This window comes from Callorhinchus milii, unplaced genomic scaffold, assembly GCF_018977255.1.
Source record: "Callorhinchus milii isolate IMCB2004 unplaced genomic scaffold, IMCB_Cmil_1.0 Scaffold16, whole genome shotgun sequence".
In the NCBI taxonomy this organism is placed as follows: Eukaryota; Metazoa; Chordata; class Chondrichthyes; order Chimaeriformes; family Callorhinchidae; genus Callorhinchus; species Callorhinchus milii.
The window spans coordinates 5,039,990-5,051,203 of NW_024704757.1; the positions used below are offsets into that span (position 1 = coordinate 5,039,990).

Genomic DNA, 11,214 nt, shown 5'->3' on the forward strand with positions numbered 1-11,214 from the left:
TATATATATGTATATGAAATAAAAATCTCAATTATTTCCACTGCTTTTTGAGCCTTTTTTTGTGAAAAAAAAGTTAATAATCCCAGCTCTAGGTCCTACTGCATTCCTCCCGCAGCCCCGTGTCTGTCTGTGGCACACTGACAAGTCAGCGCTGAAGGAAGGTGTAATGTTAAGCAAACAACTTAACGTTCTATCCGCAATGTGGTCACATCGCAGAGCAAGTCTCTCTCTCTCTCCCCCGCCCACCTCTAAACTCCTTGAACTCTCTCTCTGAACTCCCTTGAAACTCTCTCTCTCATCTCAACTCTCCACCTCTCTCTCTCTCTCTCTCTCTCTCTCTCAACTCTCCCCCCTCTCTCTCTCAACTCTCCCCCTGTCTCTTTAAACTCCCTCTCCCTCCCTCTTTCACATAATATTTACCTTGTGCAGGTACACGAACAAGATCTCACTGATTGAGCGAAGCAAGCTTTGGTCCTCCGGAGTTTGTTTTTTTATTTATCTTTCGGCCTCAATGTGTTTCAGAAACTTTTTTTTGGATAGATTGTACGTGTGTCGGTGTATGTGTGGGTGGTGTGATTTTCAGGTTATCTGTTAGATGCTTTGTTAAATTTGGTGGAACCATAATAATCTTGCATATGATATAGAGCCTTATCAAGTCGTTGAGACATCTCAAAGCGCTTCACAGGATAGAACTTAGTGGAGTCCTGTAGCTTACAACAACAACAACAACAACTTGGATTTATATAGCGCCCTCCACGCCGGGCGGCGTCTCAGAGCGCTTCACAGTAACGGGTCCCGGGGCCGAGCCGGGGGGAGGGGGAGGAAGGAACCAAAGGCGCGGTCGAAAAGAAAGGTCTTCAGCCGAGACCTGAAAATAGGAAGAGAGGGAGCGAGGCAAAGGGAGTGAGGAAGGGAGTTCCAGAGCCTCGGGGCATAGTGGCTGAAAGCACGACCGCCGATGCTGGAGTGGACAACTCGGGGGACAAAGAGGAGGCCAGACCCGGAGGAACGAAGGCAACGTGTACTGTGCTGAGGAGAGAAGAGGTCAGAGAGGTAGGGGGTGCAGAGGAGTGCAGGGATTTGAAGACGAGGGTGAGGATCTTGAAATTGATCCTCTCTGGGACAGGCAGCCAGTGCAGTCTGGCAAGGACTGGGGTGATCGGGGAGCGGAGTTTGGTACGGGTGAGAATGCAGGTATGGATGGTAGTGGAGGGGAGACCGGAGAGGAGGGCGTTAGAACAGTCCAGCCGAGAGGTGACAAAGGCATGGACCAGGGTTTCAGTGGCGTTTGGAGTGAGGTATTGGCGGAGACGAGCGATGCGTCAGAGGTGGAAGAAAAAGCTGGTGAGAGACCGGATGTGGGGGAGGAAGGATAATTGGGGGTTGAACCTGATGCCTAGGTTGCGTACGAGTTCGGAGAGTTTTAGGGGGAGGTCTCACGGTGAGAGCCGTGAGATTTTAGACGTTGATGAGAGCCAAAGAGTATGGCTTCCCTCTTGTCAACGTTCAGCTGAAGGAAATTTGCGCTCATCCAGGCCCTGAGGTCTGACAGGCAGCTGACGAACATCAGGGGACTGGGGGTCGCAAAGTGAGGTGGAAAAATAGAGTTGGGTGTCGTCCGCATACATGTGGAAGTGTACCCCATGTCTGTGGATGACATCCCCAGGAGGGAGCATATAGGTCAGAAAGAGGAGGGGGCCAAGGATGAATCCTTGGGGTACCCCACAGGTGACCGGGTGAGAGCGGGAGGAGAAGCCGTTTGTGCAGATGTACTGCTGGCGGTTTGTGAGGTAGGACTCGAACCAGGCGAGTGCGGTCCCACTGAGGTGGATGACGGAGGAAAGGCGGTGGAGGAGGATGGTGTGATTGACTGTATCGAACGCGGCGGAGAGGTCCAGGAGGACAAGGAGGCAGAGGGAGACCTGGTCACAGATAGAGAGGAAGTCGTTTGTGACTTTCACAAGCGCAGTCTCTGTACGGTGGGCGGAAACCGGACTGGAGGGGTTCGAAGAGGGAGTGGAGGAGAGGTGAGCGCGAAGTTTGTTTGCAACAACACGTTTTAGGACTTTTGCGAGGAAGGGCAGGTTAGAAATAGGGCGGTAATGGCTGGGGTTTGAGGGATCTAGGGAGGGTTTTTTGAGGAGGGGAGTGATGACAGCAGTTTTGAGGGGGCAGGGACTGATCCAGAGGAGATGACATCAGCCAGTAGTGGGCAGAGGAGGAGCTGTGTGACCAGTAAGTTTATGTAAGGTAATAGATGGTGGAAAAAAGAATGTTAGGATTGTTTTAGCCTCCAAGATGATGTTGTAGTAGAAGGCTGTTTTCGCACGTGTCAAAGAACGGCGGTAGCTGTGGAGATGCTCGAGCCATAGTTGGCGGTGAACTGTCAGGCCAGTTTTCCACCATCTGTGCTTGAGCAACCGGGTTTGGGTTTTTAGGCTTAGCTCTGGTTAGAGCACTCCTCTCACAAGCGAGAGGACCTGGGTTCAATTCCCAGGCAGGGTGAAACGTTGGGCAAGTTTCCTTACTCCACACGCCTCTGTTTACCCAGCAGTAAGTAGGAACCCAGTTGTTAGTCGATTGGCGGATCGCTTTTCCAGGGGTAATAATCCCTTCAAAAAATAATAATAATAATAACTTGGTCACTCAATCCTCGACTGTTTGTGGGACGTTGCTGTGCGCAATTGGCTGCCGCATTACATCCACAAAGCATATAATTTACTTTACAGTGTATTTTGTGAAGTGCTTTGAGACATCTTGAAGACATGCTAAGGCACCACATCAAATGCAAGTATTATTATTATTATTATATACGGTACTGTACAGTGGATTGACTCTGTATTTTGTTGACAATCCCTACTCCCCCTACGCTCCAACCAACCCTCTCGACTCCCAACCCCAGCTCGGGTGCAAACCCTTAACTGTCCAACGCCTTTGGACGTCCTCCTGAAGTGAAAGGCCCTGAATAAATGTCATTTGTGATGGCTGGATCAAATGTAATGGTTACTATTGTTATTATAAGCGCCGAACATGTTGGTGTTCAAAATAAAGAGAGGGAGAATCGAAGAATTGGAAATTGGAAGAATTACAGCGTGTCCTGGGGTAGCTGTATCTAAAGGTGGGGTTAGTGTTGGGTGGGAGGCACGGTGGCAGCTGGGTGGGGTGTCACAGCTAGGGGGAGGAGGGGTATCGTCACTGTAATTAACCCCCTGGAGCGGAGGCTGAGATGTTTCACTCGTGTTTGGCTCATTCTCTCCAGGTCTGGTTACTGTCATACAATGTGCAGTTGGAAATGGAAATGTGTGTGTGTGAGTATGTGTGTGTGTGTATGAGTGTGTAAGAAAATATATGTTTCAAGATTTCCTGCGATGTATTTCTGCCAGGGAGGCTCGCCAGTCATCTGCTAGTCATCAGTCGGGTTCTGCTTTCACTCATAACCTCTAACCAGATTCAATCTGGATGGCGACTACAAGCTCAGTAATCACTGTCTTACTTTCCTCTGCTATTTTTTTCTCTCTCTCGTTTCCCTCTCACTCACTCACTCACTCACTCACTCACCCACCCACCCACCCACCCACCCACTCCCTCTATCTCCTCCCCCTCCCCACCTCAGGTCCTGAATCTAAGTGTAGACACCTCCCTACCTCTCCGACCAACTGACCCCCCCCCCCAACCCCCAACTCGCTGTCTGCTCGACTGGCTCCAGCCTCCTGTGTGTCCCTCGCGCCCTCCGTTCCACCATCGACGTCCGCGCTTTCAGCCACTGCGCCCCGAAACCCTGGAACACTCTTCCTCTATCCCTCCTCTTTGCCTCCTTCCTTCCCCAACTTCAATCCCTCCTCTTCGGTCACCTCCTTCTAGGTTGGCGTTGTGCTCCGAGACTGTTAGGTGCTCTGGGGTGCTACCCTAGGGGGTGGGGGGATCGCATCCTGCTTAGCGAATTCCAGAAAGTATTAGGCGCAGGGTGGCAAGAGTTATGGCTTGGGGACTTTTGGAGTGTGCGTATGCAATGGGGCTTGTGTCTAACCAGCTAAAACCCCGTAGCTTATAGAGAGTGCAGTCGGTCCTCTCTCTCTCTCTCCCCCTCTCTCTCCCCTCTCTATTCTCTCTCTCTCTCTCTCCCCCTCTCTCTCCCCTCTCTATTCTCTCTCTCTCTCTCTCTCCCCCTTCTCTTCTTGCTCGCTCTTTCTCTCTCTCTCTCTCTCTCTCTCTCCCCCATCTCTTCTCTTCTCTCTCTCTCTCTCCCTCCCTCTCTCCCTCTCTGTCTCTCGCTAAAACCTGGAAAGTTAACAGAAATCAGCGTCAGAAGGTAATAGAATGTGACAGACATTCTGCTGGTCTCCAAAGCAGCGCGAAAAAAAAAACTAGCTTTTTTTCTTTTATTTGCTTTCACAAAGGATGAGTTGGACCGTGGTTAATAAAAACACACCACAATAGTCCCCTCGCCAAGGCAATGCTTTGTCCTCTGGTTGCTAATGGAGGAGACATTCCGAGCTTTCAATGTTAAAGGTTTTTTCCCCCACCCCCAGCACTTTATTGTGAGCAAACATCGCCTACCCCCACCTTCCCAGCCTCTTTTTACTGGAGAATTATAGGCAGACTATCCCCCCTTTCCCTCTGGCCTATGGCAACCTCTCTTATTCCGCCTCACCCCCCCCACCCACCCACCCCACGTAACTTCCACACAATACTGGCTCACGGACGTAAAATACCTCCACTCGACCTCTGTCCCCCACTGTGCGCTGGTAATGGGTGGCCCATGTTAATATGCAGTGGTGTGAGTGTCTGTATTACCGCTGACGTGCCCAGTAACTATGTGCCTCAATGGGAACAAGGCACTGACTAGTCGTGAATCCAATTGCCTCCCGAGTTTCTAGTCATAAAATAATAGTGTCATCTGCTGTTGGATTCGGATGAAATGGATTTCTGCTTAATAATAATAGTAATAATAATAATAATAATAATGAAGCTTACATTTGATACAGCGCCTTATCACATCGTTGAGACATCTCAAAATGCTTCACAGGATACACTGCAAAGTGGAGTGACTGTGTATTTTGTGGGCGAAACGCGGCAACCAGTTGAGTATGACGTAACTGACCGGTTGATGGATTCGCGCCCTTTTGGTTTTTTTTGCAGCACGCCGAGGAAGGAGGTGCGAAAGGGGCTGAGGATCAGCCGGTCGAGGGGGCAGAGGAGGAGGAACTCACTCCCGAAGAGAAGCGAAAGATCGAAAGGAAGCTGAAGAAAGAGAGGAAGAAAGTAGAAAAGAGGTTGCTGAGAGAAGCCGGGTTACCGGTCCCGAAGAAGGAGATACCCGAGAGGCCTTTGGCTTTAGACCTGGCACTGCAGTATCTGAGCAGGTAACAGCTGAACCCCCTCTCGTGGGCACAAATCGCACCTGGTCTTCACCCCAATAATATTAGAATTAACATTATGATTGAAGGGCGAAACCTTCCACGAGTTGTCCTCACTCCGCACACCTCTGTTTACCCGAGCAGTGAGTAGGAACCCGGTTACTAGTCGATCGGCAAATCGCTTGATATCCCCTTGAGACCCGGTAACCAAACCCAAGGGTTATTAGATTGTCGTTGGAGCGTCACCTTGGAACTCGTGACGCAGGGGCTTGAACCCGCAACCTTCTGACTCGACTTGGGGGGGTGGGGGGAGTGTTGCAGCTGGAGCCAGGCTGCATACCTGGGCTGCCCACCTGTCACAGTGAGGTAACACTCCTCCCCCTAACACTCCTGCGCTGCGGTGTGAGGATGGAACGGCTTAGGGTTGAGCTCACTGCTTGCTCTCACTGCTCAGGGACCTTCCCCGGCCGTTACTGCAGTAATTAAATAACCTAATCAATAATAAAGCCAAGTTACATGGAGGAGCAACTGGTTCCTGTCGCAGTACTTTGCTCCCCCCACATCTCCTATCCCAACTCCCAGCCCCCCCCCCCACCACACACACCCAACCTCTGCTTTCCTTGCAGCTCTTTGATTCTCGTTACATTCTTGCCGTTAATTAAACAGTCATCTGGTTCACATTCTGTTAGCAACTAGATCTTTGTTTGTATAGTGTTAGCCAGCAGGCATGAGGTATGGGATGGGGGGGTGGGGGAGGGAAGTGTGAGTGTGTGTGTGTGTGTGGGCGGGGGGAATCATGTGTATGTATGTGTATGTGTGTGTGTGTGTGTATGTTTGTGTGTCTGTGTGGGGGGTGGGGAGGGGGCAATCGTGTGTGTGTGTGTGTGTGTGAGGGTGTGTGTGAGGGTGGCCTGGCTGCCGAGATACATTGACGATACAAACTCTGTGAAGCTGTTTCGAGCCCTTCGCAACGGTTTTGGCACTGAGTCGAGTCAAATGCGCAAATTATTATTAACATCATCGTCTTTGAACGTTGATCCAAGATTCAATGAGAGAGAGAGAGCGAGAGAGAGAGAAACTTTTGTCCACGTTTCGGTTCTTGTTAATCTCAGTAAAACCGTCCCCATTGTCGCAGGTGGGCCACAAAACGCGAGGAGTGGAGGTTTCAAAAGACGAGGCAGACCTGGCTCCTGCAGAACATGTACGATTGTGACAAGGTACAGGATCAATAAGGAAACACATCCTACCAACAGCCTCACAGACCGAGCCCACAGTCACCACGCTTTACAGTAAACGCTCCCAACAACACATGACATTTACACAGCGTCTTTCACGTCGGGAGGACGTCCCGAGGCGCTGGACAGTCAGGGATCCACACCCGAGCTGGTGGTTGGGATCAGGAGGGGGTGGAGGGCAGGGGAGGGTAGGGGTAGGAGGGTGGGGAGGGTAGGGGTAGGAGGGTGGGGAGGGTAAGGGTGGGAGGTTGGGGAGGGGAGGGGTCCGAGGGTGGGGAGTGGAGGGTAGGAGGGTGGGGAGGATAGGTGTAGGAGGGTGGGGAGGGTAGGGGTATGAGGGTGGGGAGGGTAGGTGTAGGAGAGTGTGAAGGAGAGTGGTAGGAGGGTTGGGGTGGGAGGGTGGGGAGGGGAGGTGTAGGAGGGTGAGGAGGGTAGGGCTAGGAGGGTGGGGAGGGGAGTGTGGGGAGGTTAGGGGTAGGAGGGTGGGGAGGATAGGTGTAGGAGGGTGGGGAGGGTAGGGGTATGAGGGTGGGGAGGGTAGGTGTAGGAGGGTGAAGAGGGTAGGGGTGGGAGGGTGCGGAGGGGAGAGGTACGAGGGAGGGGAGGGGTACGAGGGAGGGGAGGGGTACGAAGGAGGGGAGGGGTACGAGGGAGGGGAGTGGTAGGAGGGTTGGGGTGGAGGGTGGGGAGGGGAGGTGTAGGAGGGTGAAGAGGGTAGGGGTGGGAGGGTGCGGAGGGGAGAGGTACGAGGGAGGGGAGGGGTACGAGGGAGGGAGGGGTACGAGGGAGGGGAGTGGTAGGAGGGAGGGTAGGAGGGTGGGGAGGGGTAGGAGGGTGATCGAAGGCGCGGTCGAAGAGGAGGGTCTTGAGACAGGGCTTGAAGAAAGCGATGTGAAAGGCACTGTATCGAACGCAAGGATTATTATAAATGCAATACAATTTGCATTTGTTTTGCCCACAAAACACACAGTCACTCCACTGTACAATATATCTTGTGAAGTGCATTGAGAAGTCTCAACGACATGATAAGGCGCCATATCAACTGCAACGATCATTATTATTAATAATATTGTTTACCAGATGCCTTTGGCTTTGGGAGGATGTCTCAGTACCTGCGTTAGGGGTGGGAGTGAGGCGAGGAGAGAGGAGAGCAATGATGACTAAAAGCCCATTCAAAGAGGTAACGTCTTGGACGAGGTGATGGGGGAACAGAGCGAGTCAGAGGGACTCCAGGTTGGAGTTTCAGAGAGCGAGTGGGGCAGAATGGCTGAAAGCTCAGCCACCGATTGAGGGGGAGATGAGGGGAGGGAGACGGGGGGGGGGGGGGGGCGGGGGGGGTGGAACTCGTGTATCAGGCCCGGGATGGCCGAGGGAAGGGAACAAATCGTGAGAAATCTCACGGCGGAGACATCGCAGGGGGAAGATCCTGCCCGAGTTGGAACCGCTTCAAAGGTCTCCTCTCTGAGAATTCCCGCAGTTTGTGGTTCGGGCCAATGACGGCTTGGAAGCGAGGTTCCATAAAGGGGCTTTTGTCTCTCGGTCACATTGGGAATCTCATTAGCAAAGGAGCTTTTTCCTCTCTCGGAAGAGGCCTCAGGATTTACAAAATCACACACAGAGATCAAAGGACGGGCTGTGCCTCTCGCTTCATCTTAAGCCGTTAAACAAAAGCTATCTGTGACGTTGAGCAAGTTGAGTGTCTGTACGTACGTGTGTGGTATATGTGTGTTACACTGTGTGTGTGATAACTGTTTGTGGGACACTGCTGTGCGCAATTGGCTGCCACGTTTCGCCCACAAAACATACCCTTTGCAATGTATTGTGTGAAGCGCTTTGAGACGTCTCAACGATGTGATAAGTCGCTATATCAAATGCAAGGATTATTATTATTATTAGAACGTGAAAGCGATCTTTTCTCTGAGCCTTTATACAGCATAATAAAATACAAATCTACATTTACACGGTGCCTGCCACATCGGGAGGACATCCCAAGTGCCCGGACAGCGCTGGTTCAGCACCCGAGCTGTGGGTGGGAGCCGAGCAGGGTGGGGAGGGGAACAGTGACCGAAGACGTGGTGGAAGAGAAAGGTCTCGAAATGACCCTGACTTTGACACGAAGCGACGGAGGGGGCGAGCCGGAGGTTCTCCGCAGATTGGGGGGGGGGGCGCGGGGGGAACGGTGAATCAACAAAGCCGGGCGAGGAGATCCTCATCCTCACCTACAAAGCCATTCACGGCCTTGCTCCCTCCTACCTCTCCGACCTACTATCCCCCTACCTACCTGCCCGTACCCTCCGTTCCTCTGGCTCCGGTCTGCTCCACGTCCCCCGCCCCAACCGCCCTACCATCGGTGGTCGGGCCTTCAGCCTCTCAGCCCCGAGGTTCTGGAACTCTATCCCCCAGTGCCTTCGCCGCTTCCTCCCTCTCCTCCTTCAAGGCCGGTCTCAAAACCTTTCTCTTTGACCGAGCCTTCAGCTCCCCTCTCGACTCTCTTCCCCCTCCTCGCTCCCTCCCTTCCCTCCCCTCACCCTGACCATCTCCCCTCTCCTCGCTCCCTCCCTTCCCTCCCCTCACCCTGACCATTTCCCCCTCCTCGCTCCCTCCCTTCCCTCCCCTCACCCTGACCATTTCCCCCTGCTCGGGTCCTGACCCAACTGTGCAGCGCCTTGGGACGTCCTCCTGACGTGAAAGGCGCTTTATAAATGGAATCTTGTTGTTGTTGAGGAGAGGGGCGATAAGCACTTTGTGCACGAAAGGACACCAGCTGCAGACTTCTGACCGTTCTGCAGCTTGCGTAAGGAAGAGTTGGGTAGAGAGCGTTGGAGTAATTGAGCCTTAACGCCATCTCAGGGGCTTTATAATCCCATTCTGGCCACTCGCACAAAGTTAGGAGATAGATGGCGGGAGACACTGCTTTCTCTTCATATTAATCCAGCCGTAAACTCTGCGAGAGGCTTTAGAAGTAATTACCTTGATCCCACCTTTTCGTGTCCAAACCTGGCTTGGTGTCTGGCTCCCACTGTAATTACCAGCTGCCGCAACCCCTGTAGTTATCGTTCGTTTCCCTTTCATTCGCCACCAGGGAGGTCTGAGACGTCTCCTCGATCGCTTTGTGTTCAGCGCCAGGGATTGCTGTAATCACAGGAATAATAACAACTCTCGTCTAATCACGTCCCGAGGAGCGCCTCCACCCGAACAGGCGGATCTCTCCTCTCTCTCTCTCTCTCTCTCTCGCCACACACACACCTATCCCTTCCCCTCTCCCTCATGTTTGAGTCACATGTCTCCCATCAAGTTGACTCCCTGTTCTCCGTCCGCGACCAATGCTCGACTCACGCTCAATCCACTTGTGTTTGTGGGGACGCCGCTGAGCGCAATTGGCTGCTGCGTTTCGCCCGTGAAACACACAGACGATTCACTTTACAGCGTGTCCTGTGAAGCGCTTTGAGACGTCTCAATGTTGTGATAAGGCGCTGTGTCAAACGCAAGGATTATTATTGATCTAATTCCGCTGTTTTCTGGTCAACACTAGGTCCCCGATAAGTATTTTGATCAGTTGCTGGAGTATCTAGACGGGCTGAAAGGCAACGCTCGACAAGTCACTGTTCAGAAAGCAGAGGCTCTGATGAAGGAATCGGGAACCACAGGTGCGTGTGTCTGTGTGTGTGTCTGTGTGTGTGTGTGCGTGTGTCTGTGTGTGTGCATGTGTCTGTGTGTGCGCGCGTGTGTCTGTGTGTGTATGTCTGTATGCGTGTGTGTATGTATGTGTGTATGTGTGTGTGTGTGTCAGTCCGCGATGACATGCACTCTTAATACTTTTTTATTGAAAATATCGCTCCATTGCCGTGCGCAAACTCGCTGCCGTGTTTCACCCAAATCCACCCCCCCCCCCAATAAAATTCGGTCACTCGTGTCATGGCTACTTGCAGGGTGCTGCTGTGTGCGTGCTGGCTGCCGCGTTTCGTCCACAATATACACAGTCACTACACTATGCAGTACATCCCATGGAGGCAAGAATTATTATCGTTATATATTTATCTGCAACTTATTTTGAAGTGTGTAAAATAAAGACCTAATCGCTCCTTTCTCTCTCTCTCCTCCTTTTTCCTCCCCTCTCCCCTCTCTCCCACTCCCTCCCCCCCATGTTTTGACCGGAACAGAAGAACCCGGTGAAGATTTGGTGACAAAGTGCCGACGTGCGAGACAAGTCCTCCAGCAGCTCTCGTGACCTTTGACGGCTCCCCCCACCGCCCCCCACACCCCCCAGTACCCTTTGATCCTGATTTTCCTGCTGCTTCAATCCTTTATTTTACACCAACAAAACCTTTCCAAAAATGCGCTGCGTTTTCAAATAAATTAAAAAAAAATAAGGACAGGAATGTTTTATCGGAAGCTTCCTGGTGATGTGGGTAACCCCCTCACCTACACCCGTCAGGACTTGTCGAACTCGTACGGTCTAAGCTGACGTCTCTGTGTGGTGCTGGGGGGGGTGGGCGGGATGGGGGGATTGTTAGAGGCGTTGTTAGAGGCAACGACCTTCGGATGAGGTGCTAAACCGAGGTTCCATCTGCCTGTTCAGGTGGATTTTCAAGAGCGCTATTCAAATAGGGAAAAGGGGTTTC

General features: G+C 52.2%; 1 protein-coding gene across 3 annotated transcripts in view; it reads left to right on the forward strand.

Moving 5' to 3' along the window:
- Window positions 1-10,964, forward strand: part of LOC103185138 (uncharacterized protein C7orf50 homolog) — a 100,224-nt gene extending 89,260 nt beyond the window's left edge. For 2 of the 3 annotated variants that reach the window (XM_007903501.2, XM_042341128.1), the window contains exons 2-5: window positions 5,140-5,363; window positions 6,493-6,574; window positions 10,125-10,239; window positions 10,753-10,964. In XM_007903501.2, the coding sequence (XP_007901692.2) occupies window positions 5,140-5,363; window positions 6,493-6,574; window positions 10,125-10,239; window positions 10,753-10,820 (489 nt within the window). In that variant the 3' untranslated portion in view covers window positions 10,821-10,964. Of the gene's footprint in view, window positions 1-4,831; window positions 4,943-5,139; window positions 5,364-6,492; window positions 6,575-10,124; window positions 10,240-10,752 lie in introns of those variants that run through there. The other variant, XM_042341129.1, reaches the window with a different exon arrangement.
- The last annotated feature ends 250 nt before the right edge of the window (window positions 10,965-11,214 follow it).